The sequence below is a fragment of the Sebastes fasciatus genome, chromosome 16 (assembly GCF_043250625.1).
Source record: "Sebastes fasciatus isolate fSebFas1 chromosome 16, fSebFas1.pri, whole genome shotgun sequence".
NCBI classification, from domain to species: domain Eukaryota; kingdom Metazoa; phylum Chordata; class Actinopteri; order Perciformes; family Sebastidae; genus Sebastes; species Sebastes fasciatus.
Genome location: NC_133810.1, coordinates 18534774 through 18549104, shown reverse-complemented (window position 1 = coordinate 18549104; position 14331 = coordinate 18534774). Strand labels below are relative to the sequence as shown.

General features: G+C 39.9%; 2 protein-coding genes across 7 annotated transcripts in view; one reads left to right on the top strand and one right to left on the bottom strand.

Moving 5' to 3' along the window:
• The window catches only part of kif20a (kinesin family member 20A), a 119795-nt gene extending 110949 nt beyond the window's left edge, over positions 1-8846 (top strand). For 4 of the 5 annotated variants that reach the window (XM_074611699.1, XM_074611698.1, XM_074611701.1 and 1 more), the window contains 17 exons: positions 134-259; positions 1399-1518; positions 1671-1809; positions 1970-2145; positions 2813-2912; positions 3307-3519; positions 3981-4092; positions 4194-4268; positions 4378-4521; positions 4851-5019; positions 5143-5292; positions 5542-5681; positions 6642-6744; positions 6961-7156; positions 7242-7333; positions 7430-7567; positions 7935-8846. In XM_074611699.1, coding sequence (XP_074467800.1) covers positions 134-259; positions 1399-1518; positions 1671-1809; positions 1970-2145; positions 2813-2912; positions 3307-3519; positions 3981-4092; positions 4194-4268; positions 4378-4521; positions 4851-5019; positions 5143-5292; positions 5542-5681; positions 6642-6744; positions 6961-7156; positions 7242-7333; positions 7430-7567; positions 7935-8303 — 2562 coding nt within the window. In that variant the 3' untranslated portion in view covers positions 8304-8846. Of the gene's footprint in view, positions 1-133; positions 260-1398; positions 1519-1670; positions 1810-1969; positions 2146-2812; positions 2913-3306; positions 3520-3980; positions 4093-4193; positions 4269-4377; positions 4522-4850; positions 5020-5142; positions 5293-5541; positions 5682-6641; positions 6745-6960; positions 7157-7241; positions 7334-7429; positions 7568-7759; positions 7802-7934 lie in introns of all 5 variants that reach the window. The other variant, XM_074611702.1, reaches the window with a different exon arrangement.
• Positions 8767-14331, bottom strand: part of cdc23 (CDC23 (cell division cycle 23, yeast, homolog)) — a 70649-nt gene continuing 65084 nt past the window's right edge. For both annotated transcript variants that reach the window (XM_074611707.1, XM_074611706.1), the window contains 9 exons: positions 13990-14087; positions 13648-13729; positions 11973-12126; positions 11655-11774; positions 11059-11134; positions 10881-10942; positions 10620-10698; positions 9758-9877; positions 8767-9242 (listed from right to left, as the gene is read on the bottom strand). In XM_074611707.1, the coding sequence (XP_074467808.1) occupies positions 9090-9242; positions 9758-9877; positions 10620-10698; positions 10881-10942; positions 11059-11134; positions 11655-11774; positions 11973-12126; positions 13648-13729; positions 13990-14087 (944 nt within the window). In that variant the 3' untranslated portion in view covers positions 8767-9089. The remainder of the gene's footprint in view (positions 9243-9757; positions 9878-10619; positions 10699-10880; positions 10943-11058; positions 11135-11654; positions 11775-11972; positions 12127-13647; positions 13730-13989; positions 14088-14331) is intronic.

The following is a 14331-nucleotide window of genomic DNA, read 5'->3' as shown; positions in this document are numbered from 1 at the left end:
ACAACATTTGCAAAGCCTTTTGTTAAATGTTTTGAAACTTATATTTTTTTACATTGACTTGTCTCCTCCATGATTTTAAATTCTTCTATGTCGGCAACAAAACATTAAAGATGTTTTGAATTTGTGTCTCTAGAAACTAGCAGTGAAACCTGCAGCGGTGAGACAAGGAAGCCGCGATGAAGGGAACACAGAGAGGGTGAAGGTTTTTCTGCGCATCCGGCCTCTTACGGAGACGGAGAATTGCAGGGGAGAAGAACAGGTGAGATCATGATTCTGTGGGTAGATGTGAAAAGGTTGCCTTTCTCCCTTTTCACTGGGCCCTGTTCCCCAAAAATAACAGTGTTTTGTGTCTGCTTGATTGTTGATTTCAGTCCAATGTTTCAGTTTATTTGACATAATGTTAAGTAGTGTGTATAATTGTTAGTTGTTGTTAATATTGTTTAGTTTGTTTTACGGGTTCATAGGATTTTGTTGCCCTGCCTTGGATGGAGGGGTAGATTAGTTGCTCCGCAGCTCAGTCAAGGAAAGTGCAAACAGGTTTGCCTCATTATGTCCTCTTGGAAGGGAGGGGCTGGGCTCTGTTAAGATGTAGGATGATATAGGTAAAATAGTTCTGCAGTAAAATACATTCTATAATATTTGGTGTGCTCATTGGTATGTGTGAGTGCCCCTAGATAAATTGAGATGCCAGCAGTAACTTAGAGATCTTGTATTAAAACGGAAGTAGGTGAGATTGGAGCAAATATGATTTTAAAAAGTTATTTCTATAAAACAGTCGCTATATCCTGACAGTAGTACATGAAACAGGTAACCTGAAAAAAATCATCTGCCTCTGTGTCCTCCGGTGCTCCTAACGGCATCTGCAAGATTTCACAGACCGGAGGAAATCAAGCTGTAAGAGCTGATCTGAAGTCTGCTGTCTATGAGAGCCGGCTGTCAATCAATCGCAAACTCCGACCAAACTAGGCAGCGCTGATCAAATATGAATCAATATTATGTTACGTTAATGCCTATTTCTCGCCTCAAATGTTTTCAGAATCATCTTGTAGTGCACAGTTTAGCTGTAAAATGAGAACGTTTGTGATGCATTGAGAAATCTGGTGAAGGAACGCCAAGTTTCGGTCACATGACCGGAGCACAGCCAATAGGAACGCTCTCTCAATGAGATGACCTGTGATGGGTCAAAGTCGGGCTAGATTTTTTTTGTTTATAAATCCCACTTTGTTGCACTACTCCTGCTTATCAACCTGATTCTTCAATATCCCTTTTTAAAGTTTTCCAGTGCCAAACCACCTCATCTGCATTTTATATGGGGTGGCGGCGCTACAGTAGATATGCGCATTTGTTGCTTTTAGTGCACCTGTACTCTGTGCTCAAGGTTCACTCTTTTTTTTTTAGGGTTGTGTGGCTGTCCAAGATGAAGAGACTCTGCTGCTCAAAGCTCCAAAAGAATCTCAGAACATGAGGACCGCAGAGAGGGGCATCACCCAGAGCATGCACAAGTTCAGTTTCTCAAAGGTAGGAGGGTCATACTTGTGCATAGTGTTAAATAAACGCATCAATGTCAGCAATAAACATCAATAAGGAGGATGCTGAAGTAAAACATCCTTTTAATATTTCTATTTTTTAAAAGGCTACGCTGATGTTTTCTCATCACCCATCTTTCATAGATCTTTGGGCCAGAGACCACACAGCAACAGTTTTATGAGTGCACGATGAAGAATATGGTGAAAGATGTGCTTCATGGAGAAAACCGACTCCTCTATACTTATGGTGTCACCAATTCTGGAAAGACTTACACTATTCAGGGTAAGATTTCCTTTCTTGAACACATCAGTACAAAGCCCAGGTTTGGTTGTGAAGTTAATTTTGCAGCTCTGTGGAATGGTTGTTGATGCTGATATAGCATTCTCAACGCTTCTGTGGTCAGTTAAAATGCAAATCTTAAGTCTCAAACTTTGACCCGCAGGCAGTGGGCGAGAGGCAGGCCTCCTGCCCCGGGCTTTAGCGTCTCTGTTCAGGAAACTGCAGGGCCGTCTCTATGGTGCCATGGACCTAAAGCCTGTCATGTATCAGGATGTGAGGCACCTTGACTCCGGAGAGGTCAGGGTGGAGGAAATCCGCAGAAACTCTCTGCTCAAAGAGGTAAACAGAACACATTTTAAAGGCTGTGTGAAATTAAAAATGTAATTTCCTTGTGTCCCAGTGTCTATTGCTGCCAAGTATATGTCAAAAATATATTGTTTTTCTGTCATTTTTAATATCTCACTCATCCTGAACTCGGGCATAGACAAGAAATCCATCTAGTTCAATGTCAACCAACTTGTTTTAAGCCTGAAAAATATTCAGCTAGAATCAATGACACGACTCACAGTAACTGCTCCAGATATAAAATGACATCTATATCTCCACTTACCTCTCTATATAAAACAAATAACACTAACAACCAAGGAAGTAGTGTAGAAAGAGTTTATGTCTGAGTAAAGTAAAGGATTGTCATGTGTCTCTCTAAGTTGGTGTTTGGAGACATATGAGCTGAGATGGCAAATTATCTTTTTGTTTGTGTCCATTATGCAGTCTTAGTCCCACCAAGCTTTGAACTCTCAAATAAAAACTTCCAGCACCTGCTGCACAGCTAGCAGTGGAAGAAAATGGGACCTTTTTAATATAAAGTCTTTTGAGTATAAAGTTGTTATATTTAGGTGCTTTAATATTATTTTGGCTGATCTGAGTAATCGCATTACTCGAAGGATTAGAATGTCTTCTTGCCCACAGATATGAGCTGACGTTCTCTTTTTTTTGTTTGTTACAGGATGAGAACCTGACCTCTCGTCGAGGTGGTACCACTACAACCTGGGACAGCGGTGTTGGAGGACTCTCCTCTACAAGTCACATGGCCACCCTGCTTGAAGGTGAGGAGGACAGCAGTGTGTTCCAAATGGAGACACATTTGGGACATTTTCAGAGTCTGTTGCACACCTTTTTTTTTTTATATATATATAAATATGCTCCTGAGCAAATGCAAGTACATTTACTGGGACTGCTGGTATGTTTAATAACATACACATCACATATTGTATCTATAAGAGTCTGGATATGGTATCGTTGACAAATTACAGATGAAGGCAATGATCTGGTACTAGACCATGCAAATATGTCAACATGGTTTTACTTGTGTAAATATAAATTCCATTTGTAGTATACATCCAGTCCCTTTCATACTCAATACGCTGAACCCTGCCTCCATCACATTGAAATCATTACTGCCAGTGTAAAAGCCTGTTCTTTTGAAACTCATCTCTGCAGACACTGACAGTGTTTGTCTGGAGCCGGACAGCCTTTCAAACAGTGGAGGAGATGATCTGGAGGAAGGGGTGCAGTTTTCTATCTGGGTGTCCTTCTACGAAATCTACAACGAGTTCCTTTATGACCTACTGGATGCTTCGCCCTCCCTGCTGCCCAGAAAAAGGGTCACGCTGCGGCTGAGTGACGACAAGCAGGGCAACCCTTATGTGAAAGGTAACTCATTCACAGAATTGATGTTTATAGAACATGGAACTGTTTAATTAATATATATATATATATATATATATATATATATATATATATATATATATATATATATATATATATATATATATATATATATATATATATATATATATATATATATATATATATATATAAGTTTGAAGCTCAATCCCAGTATGCAGCTTTTCTTATCTGATGTATGTTACACTTCATTAAGCAGGAAATGATGCTAAAAACTGTACGTTGCTTCTTTGGGTGTAAGTGCAACACCACCATATAAAAAACACTGCATTGAAATACTCCGGTGTTTGCTTTATTTAGTATTCTTTTAATATTGTCATGAATACTTCTAAATAAATCTGTACAGTAGCACATACAACATGTTTTGCTGCTGCTTCTCATTTTGCAGTATTATATATATTTTTTGCTTCTTCGTCTCGTTATATCAGACCTCGCATGGATCCAGGTCCGCAGTGCCGAGGAAGCTTGGAGGATTTTGAGGGCTGGACGTCGTAACCAGAGCTTCGCCAGCACTCACCTAAACCAAAACTCCAGCCGCAGGTAAGAGCACATTCAACTGTTGCCATATTCTGATTTATTTTGACATATGTGTTTGACGCACACTCATTTCGTCTCTGATAATGCATTTATCACCAACTCAGCCACAGCATTTTCTCCATCCGTGTCCTGCACGTCCGCCCAGAGGCCGATTCAGCCCAGGCCATGCACATCAGCGAGTAAGTTAACCTTTATTTACCCACTCTAAATTTCAGCTTTGGTTGGTTTTAATTTTGGTATAGTTAGAGTTTACAAACCGTGCTGTGTCTTGCACCTTCTCCTTTTTAGACTGACTGTGTGTGATCTGGCCGGGTCTGAACGTTGTAAAGAGCAGCGTAACGGTGAGAGGATGAAGGAGGCCAACAACATCAACACCTCCCTTTTAACACTGGGACGCTGTATTGCTGCTCTGAGGCACAACCAGAACAACAAGTAAGTGTTTAACCGTAACTTGGTGATGAGGGTACACCACTGGTGATCACTCTTTTCGATGTGGTAGTGGTGGTGTAGAAAATAAGAAAAACCCACGTAACTCCTCTGGTAAGTGAACCTTTTGAGTTTAGATTTTTTTTCTGCTCCCAAGGTCAAAGATTAACTTTCATGCTCCGCTTCTTTCATGTTAAATTCTGCGATGCTAAAAATATTGTTCCATATCATATGAGGCATTGTTACCAAGTGCATCACGTATAAAACGTATATTTTGTCAATGAGCTGTTTGAGAAAGAGCTACAATTTAAAAACCTTCCAACACTTCTCCACAGATCGCGAGCCCCTCAAGTGGTGCCCTTCAGGGACAGTAAACTTACCCGGGTCCTGCAGGGTTTCTTCTGTGGCCGAGGAACCTCCAGCATGGTGGTCAACATCAACCCGTGTGCCCCCATATACGACGAGACACTCCAAGCCCTCAAATTCTCAGCTATTGCTACTCAAGTAAAAAAAAAAGTCTTGTACTGTACATCCAAGTTCTGTGATTTTTAGAGACAGATTGAGTCTGGCATGTAGGGATAAGACCAAAGAAAAAAAGAGACTAAAACATTACTCCTATAATTTCAGCTGGTCCATGGCCCGTCAACAAAGACCAGAGTGGCCTACATCCTGTCCCTACTGCGTGAGCCAACACGCGGAAACGACAGCACGGTGATGGAAGAGGAAGAGGATGAGAGTGATGTTGAAGACGGAGATATCACCATGTTAAATACTGAGGTAACCGCCTCTTCCATCGTATGTGAGAGCTAAATATGTATTCCACACTTCCAGAGCCAATTTTCTTTTTTGCAAAACAAGCTCGTCTCTAAAGCAATCCGAAAATGTTGCCATTACGTCTTTCAATGGGAGTTTTTTGCCTAGATGATGCCTTTTTAGGTTCAACTAAAACCATTTCCTACCAGCCTTTTAAATGTCTAATAAACTGACACTTTTCCAGTGTTCCTAACAGCTGACTGCTTTATTCAGGCTTTGCTGCAGGCTATTGATGTCCTGAAAAGAGAGGTGCAGCGCCAGCGGGAAGAGAAAGACGTTCTTGAGGCAAATGTGAGAGAGCAAGTGGTCTCTGAGATGATGGAGGTCATTTCTGGAATGCAAGATGGATTCAGGTGTGTGTCTCCTTTGTTTAGAGCAACCATTTTAAGATGCCTATTTAATACTAACCAGGCTGCATTTAGGACATGTGAAAAAATACTATTTTTTATCATTTTTATGACATGCTATACTATGACTTTGTTCATGACATTTTTCGACATGCTTGGCTATGATTTTTTTTTAAGACATTTTTCGACATACTACACTATGAGTTTTGTACATTTTTAGACATTGGCTGTATTTGTAACCGCCTACTACAAACTATTACTGCAGTATACAGTGCATAATGCATGCTGCGTTCCTCAGTAGTATGCAGTATGAAACTGTTAAATTGATTTATTTTGCAGTATGCTAGACCAGGCTTTAGCCTTTAAACCAGCTCTTAAAGAACCGAAAATAAAGTTATTTTTTTTGGCATGCTATACTATGACTTTTAAATGTTTTTGACATACTATACTTTAACCTTTTTCGATATATTATACTGACTTTTTTAATTATTTCGACATACCATACTATGACTTTTTTTCGACATACTATATTATGACTTATTATTTTTTCGGCATGCTATACTATGACTTTTTCAACATACTATGACTTATTTTCTTGACATACTGACTTTTTTATTTTTTCGACATATTGTACCATGACTTTTTTTCGATATACTAAACTGACTTTTTAAATTATTTCAACATACTATAACTATGACTTTATTTCATCATATGATGCTATGACTTTTTTTTGACATACTGTACTATGACTTTTTTTTATTTTTTCGCCATACTATACTATGACTTTTTTTTGACATACTATGACTTTTATTTTTTCGACACACTGTACCTTGACTTTTATTTGTTAAAAAATACTGTAGTATGACTTTTTTCGACATACTATAGTATGGCTTATTTTTTCGCTATACTATACAATGACTTCTTTTGACATGCTATATTTTGACCTTTTGTCTTCTTGCCCTACAGTGAGACCTTGGAGGCAGAGAGGGCTCTAATCGAAGAGCGGTACGAAGACAAGATATCTAGCGTGCAAAAACATTTGAAGATATTCTACAGCCAGATGCTGACGGTGAGCGCTCAATCATCAGTCCTAAGTTTACATTACTTTCAGATGGTTTCTCTCATGGCATGTTTTCAATGCACACATAATCTGTAAAAATCTGCACTTCAGTTAAATGAGATCTTTCCTCAAATGCAATGCTTATCCACAGTGTAGTTATATTTGTAATGCTGTTGCTTTATCCATGCTAAGATATTTTTCACTAATTGTCTTCTTTTCTTTTAGGAGCGTGATCAGGAGATTGAAGCTTTGTCCGCTGCCCTTGAAAAAAACAAGGTAGCTGAGCCGGTACGCGTGTCAGTGCCACAGGGAGACTTTGAAGGGCCTCGACGTTCTCAGCGTCTCACTACTCAAACAGAATTTGGCAGACTTCATGTCGAGCTTGACCAGTGTCGCGCTGAGCTACTCACCAAGACACAAGGTGACTAAAACACTGCCCTGATAATGTGTTGATGTTTGGATATTGTTAATTGTATTTGACTGTCTTGTTTTGCTTGCCTATGCAGAGCTGACAAAGCTGAAGAGACAGCTGGAAGTCCCAGGTTCAACAGGCACCCTCCCTGGTGCTGCTGACCGCAAGCTGGAGGACGGTCAACGGGTCAGTTACTGCTGTACCATATGAAATGCACTGTTTTTTTTCTGCATGTCTCTTTACAGTCAGAAATATTAAAATTCTGACTTTTTTTTCTAACAGAATCTGCGTCAGCTGCGCCTGGATTTGCAGAGGCTCGGGGCGGACCTGCAGTCTGGTGAACGAGCCTGCTGTCGCAACACAGGAGGGGAAAGGCTGCGGCAAGCACTAACAGCTGCAGATGAGACACTGGCCAAACAGGTACAACAACAGATATGTATAGAACAATGAATTATTTTATAAACTGAGTTTTTCCGTAAATTGTTGAATAGGTTGCTCAGCCTTCTGGAAAAAAAAAAAAAGCAAGATCTGTTTAAAGTGCAATTCTCAATTTAAAATGTTTTTCTCTCCCTCTACTCTCTTCACTAACAATCTTGATATCTTGATGCACAGCTATCTTTTAAACAAAATCTAGGTTTCTAACCTCTGCACCAGGTGATTACTGTGCAAAAGCATGATCAAGAGTTTCATTTTGGCTCACATTTCTGTTCCAACCTCCCACCTTACTCTTCTCCTTAACTTCCCCCTTGGTGGTCTTGTCTAACCCTGTTGACTGACTTCTTCTTAGGACCAGATCCTATTGGACCTCCAGAATGGTCTGATGGTTGTAAAGGCTGATTTAAGGCGGCAAGCAGAAACCCTGGCCCAGACACAGGCTGGCCGACCCCAGCTGCCCACCACCACCACCACACCAGGCTCCTGCAAGAAGAGGGGCTGTGGGGCTGCTGCTGCACCAAGTGACACCGAGAACCGGCCTCCGCAGAAACGCCCCTTTTTCCAGTCTCTCTTCCCGACACGTACCCCAACACGTAAATACAACACTCGTGCTGTTGAAGACGCAAACCTTACCCCTTACTCACAGATCTTGCGGTCTCGCCAGCAGTCTCCACCTCGCAGCCCCCTCCTCACCACTCGTAGTCTCAGGGGAAAGTACTGAGCTCTTTTGAGCATCTTTGATATTATGCAAAAGGTTATATTTGCTGGTAACTTTATAGTATTTTTATATTGCTTTGTATATATTCACTTTTTGACCCAGTTAATCCACTGTTGGCATGCCAAATAGTCATTATGTTCATACCAGTAAAACAGTTATGCTTTAACTAGGATTGCAGTGCACTACTAAGGGAATTGAGATGATCTTGAGCAGTAAAGCTGTTCAGTGGCTGATAAGTTATGGGCTGTATGGTAAGAATAGTGCATGTGTGTGTTGCTAGCCTTTACAAAGAGAAACAGAGTCCCAACAGGTATGCTTTATTTCAACTATTTACATATATACAGCATTGATGAGGCATGACTGCAAGTCCAAACGGGTCTTTGTTCTACATGTTGTGTGTGTGTATATATGTAAATAGTTCAAGGTGTCTCCTCTTTGCACTGAGTGTTTGTGCTCTGAAAGGATCTTTGTGCTTTTTTTTTTTACTGTTGAACTAGCCTTGAATTATACAAAAGCTACATGTATATTAAAAAAATCTATTCAAAACCATATGCATTTCAGTTCACTGAGGTATATACATCAGGCTAACTGTCCCAGCATTTACTGCAACAGCTTTGTTTTTACATTTGCAGCATAGAGTTTGACTTATCCTGGACAAAAATGATAAAGATGGCAAATTTTGATATCAACAAGTAGGTCCTTCCAACACTGTCTTTTGGCAAAGTCAAACCCCCCCCCCAAGCAGTTGGATAAACAAATTGTCCATTTTCCAAGTGAATAGGAGGGTGGTCAGGGTGTAAAGGAGATGAGGTTCAGTGGAGACACCCTCCTGACGGGAGTGTTGTTGTTTGAGAGCGGCGCAAACAGATCTGCTGATGGCGTCTCAATCTGATCTCTGACCTGTGAAATCTGCCTCAACAGAGCCTTTCCCTCTTCGCGAGCCTGCAAGCAGAGTGACAATTGACATTAGTTAGGGGCTGATCACACCAAGACGCGCCACTACAGGCATCTCTGCTGCCAAAGCGCGTAGAGCAAAACAGCGGCTGTGTTCTTGCAACCACAACGGGAATATTTGGTCTCTCTCTCTCTTACAGTAGCCCACATGCATCTATCACAATATGGCTTCTCCGTAGCTCTGTCTGCTAGCTAGCACTACACATCTACCGACATCCAAGGCTTATTGAAAGTGGCTGGGCTATGGGGTATGACACATACGCATTGTAACTGGAGCTGTGGTCGTGGGTAAGTTGATAATATTTCTAATTTTTATGCTTGTCTAAAACCCGCGACACATGGCTCAAAAGAGGGGTGCATGGCAGGTACACTGTACCATAGGAAAACAATGTTTTTTTCTAGTGACGCACCTCGGTGTGATCAGCCCCTATGTTCCAATGTTACTACTTACATTCTACTACAGCAACTAGAACACAGTGGTCAAATTATGCAGGCACACTTACGTCATTGTAGTCACAACAGCGCTGAGCGCAGAGGGATGCCTCATCGTAGAGCTTGTTCTTGAAATAGTACTGACCCAGGTACCGCAAGGCTGTGCTCACCTCAGCATGCTCCAGCTGTTCCTGTGATGACAAGATTTTATTAGAAATGGATTTCTTCCAGACAAATACAATACAGGCATGTGGACATTATATCCTTTTTTTTAATAATTAACATCTCAAGCCAAAGGCATTGATCTGCTGCTATAACAGTGTCCAATTCTGGAAAGACTTAAGTGAGGTTGGGTCTTTCCAGTTCATCTAAAAAAAAAAAAAAAAAAAAGTCATAGTATGACGAAAAAATAATAAAAGTCATAGTATGGTATGTTGACACTTTTTTTAAAAGGTCATAGTATAATATGTTGAAAAATATTTAAAAGTCATAGTATAGCATGTCAAGAAAGACAGTATAGTATGTGGGGGGAAAAGTAAAAAAAAAAAAAGTCATAGTACTGTATAGTATGTCAAAAAAGTCATTGTATAGCATGTTGAAAAAAAGTCCTGGTATAGTATGTCGATAACAGTACAAAAAAAAAAGTTATAGTACAGTATGTTGAAAAATGAAATGTCATGAAAATTCATAGTATGGTAAGTTGAAAGTCATGAAAAAAGTCATACTACAGCATGTCGAAAAATATCAAAAATGTCATAGTATATGTCAAAAAAAGTTTCAGAAAAGTCATATTACAGTATGTCGAAAAATGTCATTTAACTTTAGGGGACAAACCCAAACCACTAGTACAGCCCAACATCAAAACTATACATAAGTTTGGGGACAGGAGTGTCAAAAATCTGCATATCTATTCAGATACTTTGAAGTGCTTACCCCACAAGAAAAAATGTCTTGGATGTAAAGCATGTAACACTGGGCAGCATCATCAGACTCATTCAGCTGTTCATGGAGCCTGCCAAAGGAATAAGCAGATTCACATTTAACCTCCATTTCTGGGTGATACAATTAACATGTGACAACGGGAAAAAGATGCAGATCGGAACTTCATTTTTGTGCTTAAGTGTTAAAGAAAATGTCATGTAAATTGCTGTTTTTTCAGTTGTATTTCCTCAGGATACAGTGAAAGACACTTACTTTGCCAACTTGAGTAAAGCCATTTTCTCTACATCTCCAACAGAGTATGCCCTCCAGTAACACTAGACAAAAATAGAATGTAAAAAATAAGCCAGGGAAGAAGCCAGGGATCTTTTTCAGGAAGCTTAGTGAATCCATTACACAAACCAGGTATCACTGGCAGTTTTAACTCGTGTACCTTCTTGGCTTCCACTTGCTGCGACAGTTTTTCGTAGCTTTCTCCCAGTGCAACCAACATGCGTGAGTCATTGGGCCTAGAAATATACATAATTGTATGTCAAAACAAATAATGAGCATTTAGTGTATGAACAATGCATATTTTAACAGTTTTTCTTTTCTAAATAATTTTCATTCTTAGTCAAAACTAGGGCTGTCCCGCAAAAAAAATTTGGGCTTCGAAGCTTCGTGGAGCAGCACGGCGCAGCAGGTTGACATGTTCTTCTGTCTGTCTGTCTGCCGCTGCCGCAGCCGCAATACTGTACACACACGCACCTCTACACACAACAAACAGTGATATCCGTCTGAGAATAACTAATAATAATTAACGGTGAATATGAATAAAAAATAATGTTGTGGAATTGTTCTTATTTCGTGTGCTATTTTGGGATTTATACATTATTACATATATAGATAAAAATAGAAAAATTTAAAAACAAAGTTTTCAATTAGTGATTGTGAGGTTGAATACCATGGCAACGGTAGACGCTTCGAAGTATTCGGGTCAGCCCTTGTAAAAAACCTGCATAAAACACTTTTTGTTGTCAAAATCCGTACCTGAGCTGGTGAGCCTTTCGATAATAGTACAAACAGTAAAAGGGCATCTTGAGGATCTCATATGTCTGACCCAGGCCATACCAGGCACGGTAGTCCCGCTTGTTCACTTCAATGGCGTGCCTGATAAAAAAGAATATATGTTAAAAACAAGAAAACAACCCGCAACAACAATACAGCTGGTATGAATCCTTCACACTGCTGTGAAAGGTCTGGCAATAAGTGAAAAATCCCATCATTTACATATTGAACAAGACACAGATATCCACCAAAATAAGGGCCATCTGTGCTCTACTATGTAGAAGATGTCTTCAGTCTGACCTGTAGGCCTGGATGGCAGCCGAAGCATTCTTCATTTCCATGTATTCGTGACCCATGAGGGTCCAGGCACCGAGGCATCGTGGGTTCAGTTTGAGGGCCCGCTGGAAGTACAGTGCTGCCTTCTCATGCTGAGAGCGTAAGCTATAATAGTTACCTGTGGATGACACACACAACTTATTACACAAATTACTGTAATTCAAAATGATACCTTAACCCTCTGAGACCCATGGGATCCGAACCAACTTAACTGAAAGTTTTAGAGCTAGAGTGAAGGTCCTGACATATGAAACTAGAAAAGCTAAGGGATCCATTGGTATCAACCATGTTACCTTGGCAAGGAAAAACTGGCATTGCCATTTTGACCTCTGACCTCTAGATATGTGAATGAAAATGGATTCTATGGGTACCCACGATTCTCCCCTTTACAGACTTTATGATAATCACATGCAGTTAGGGGCAAAAACCATGCAGTATTTTGAATGCAAACCTATTCTAAAAATGGTGTATTTGAATATTTCTGCACACTAGGGTCCCTAGACAGTGTTGGAATTACATAAATGGGGTATGACTGGAAAGCTGAGTCTCTTGTGGATCCAATGAGCCTAATTGTATTCACGTGTGATGATGTTAGTCCCCATGGTAGCCATTTCATTGTAGTGAGACCATTTTTTTTAACTTGAGCTCACTGTATAAAATGACCTGTGGTGACCTCTAGGATAATCACAGCCTCATGAAACTTTATAACCACAAACTACAGACTTAGAGCATTCAGAGGATGGATGGCTTTCCTAGGTAGATTGACAATAAGGGGGTTTCTGAGCAGTTTCCAGAACAGAAGTGCTCGCCATCTAGTCACCAAAAAATGCAATTCTTGCAGAAATCTCCAAATGACAAAAGTTTTTGATGCCAAGTCACAGCATGGCTTTTTCTATGGTGTTCCTCAAGGTCTTGGTGTCTTAAGGTGGTATTTTGGAGGGATTATTGATCATTTTTGATCAATTCTCAAGTGGTAAAAAAAGTGCAACAATGGTATCAACCCCAAAATTGCTGTAACAACTTGTGAAATATAAGTGCACATGGGAATGGCCATCATATACTTCCATTATAATAATCTCAGCCCTTATACACTTTTACAATTTATTTCTATTTAATTAATGTTTATTTCCGTTGTCTGACCCGCTGACAAATCTTTATAGGATATAAAGAACAAAAAAGCAAGCTAATACAACTGTGTAGCTGAAACCAATATTTTTGTACTTTATATTTTGACAAGTTACGCCACATTTTATGTACAGTGGAAACCGCTTATAGTGATTACAGTTAAAGTGATCAACCGCTTATATGGATCAAAAAGTTTGGGACAGAATCATTCCTATACCAACGCTGTTGAAATAATTTGCTTATAGTAATCAAGTAGTCCGCTTACAGTGTTCATTTTGGGTCTTTTCATACATGACAACATATCGAAAAACATTTTAAAACTGAGACCAATGATAATTTTTGTTTTGTCTTTTACTTTATTTCCTTGATACTTTGCCTTGCAGACAGCCTGCTTTCCAGCTTGATACTTGCGCTGCATGCACATTGATATCACAAAGGGAAATTCCGCTGAATGAAAAACGAATGCTTACGGGGAAAGATCGGTTGTTCAAGATCAGATTGGCTCAACACTTACCGATAACACAGCACGTCTCCACTCTGTACTTGTCGATCTCCACCAGGTTGTGGGCCAAGTAGCTCAACTCTGGCTTCATGCTCTGTGGAAGCATTCATTACCATCAGCAACAGAAAACAAAAAAACATCTTTGGATTTATTAACTACACTGAAAACTTGTGGTCAAATAAAAACATCAAAAGAATATAGTGAACCCTTAAGTGTCTTAAGTGACTGAAGTGTTCTTGTGCAAGGCCCTTCATCCCTACTGGCTGATATTATTTAGATCTCTTACCCCCCCTGTGAAAACACAGTTCTGCTATGCTAATCAATATGGCATCACATTACAAATGGTGAACTCACTTTGACATAGAGCAAGTTGGAGAATGTGTCCATGTTGTCGATACGATACGGATCCTGCTCCCTCAACTCGTTGAAGAGAGCCAAAGCTTGGTCAATATCTGATATAAATAGAAACAAGAGAGCTGTAAAGCTGCCATCACATGAGGCAAAGGCAGAGGACAAAGCGCAGCGCAGGTATAATATGTCATAAAAAGTGTGAAAGGAACAATATTCATTGTTTCTAGGCAACAACAACAGTTGTAGCTGTTATTTAATTGGTTGCGCTTTGAAAGGTCATCTGCAACCAAGGTCAAAGTTGAAGTAATTTTGATCTTTAAGCGCAGTACTTCCGAACCACTCTCC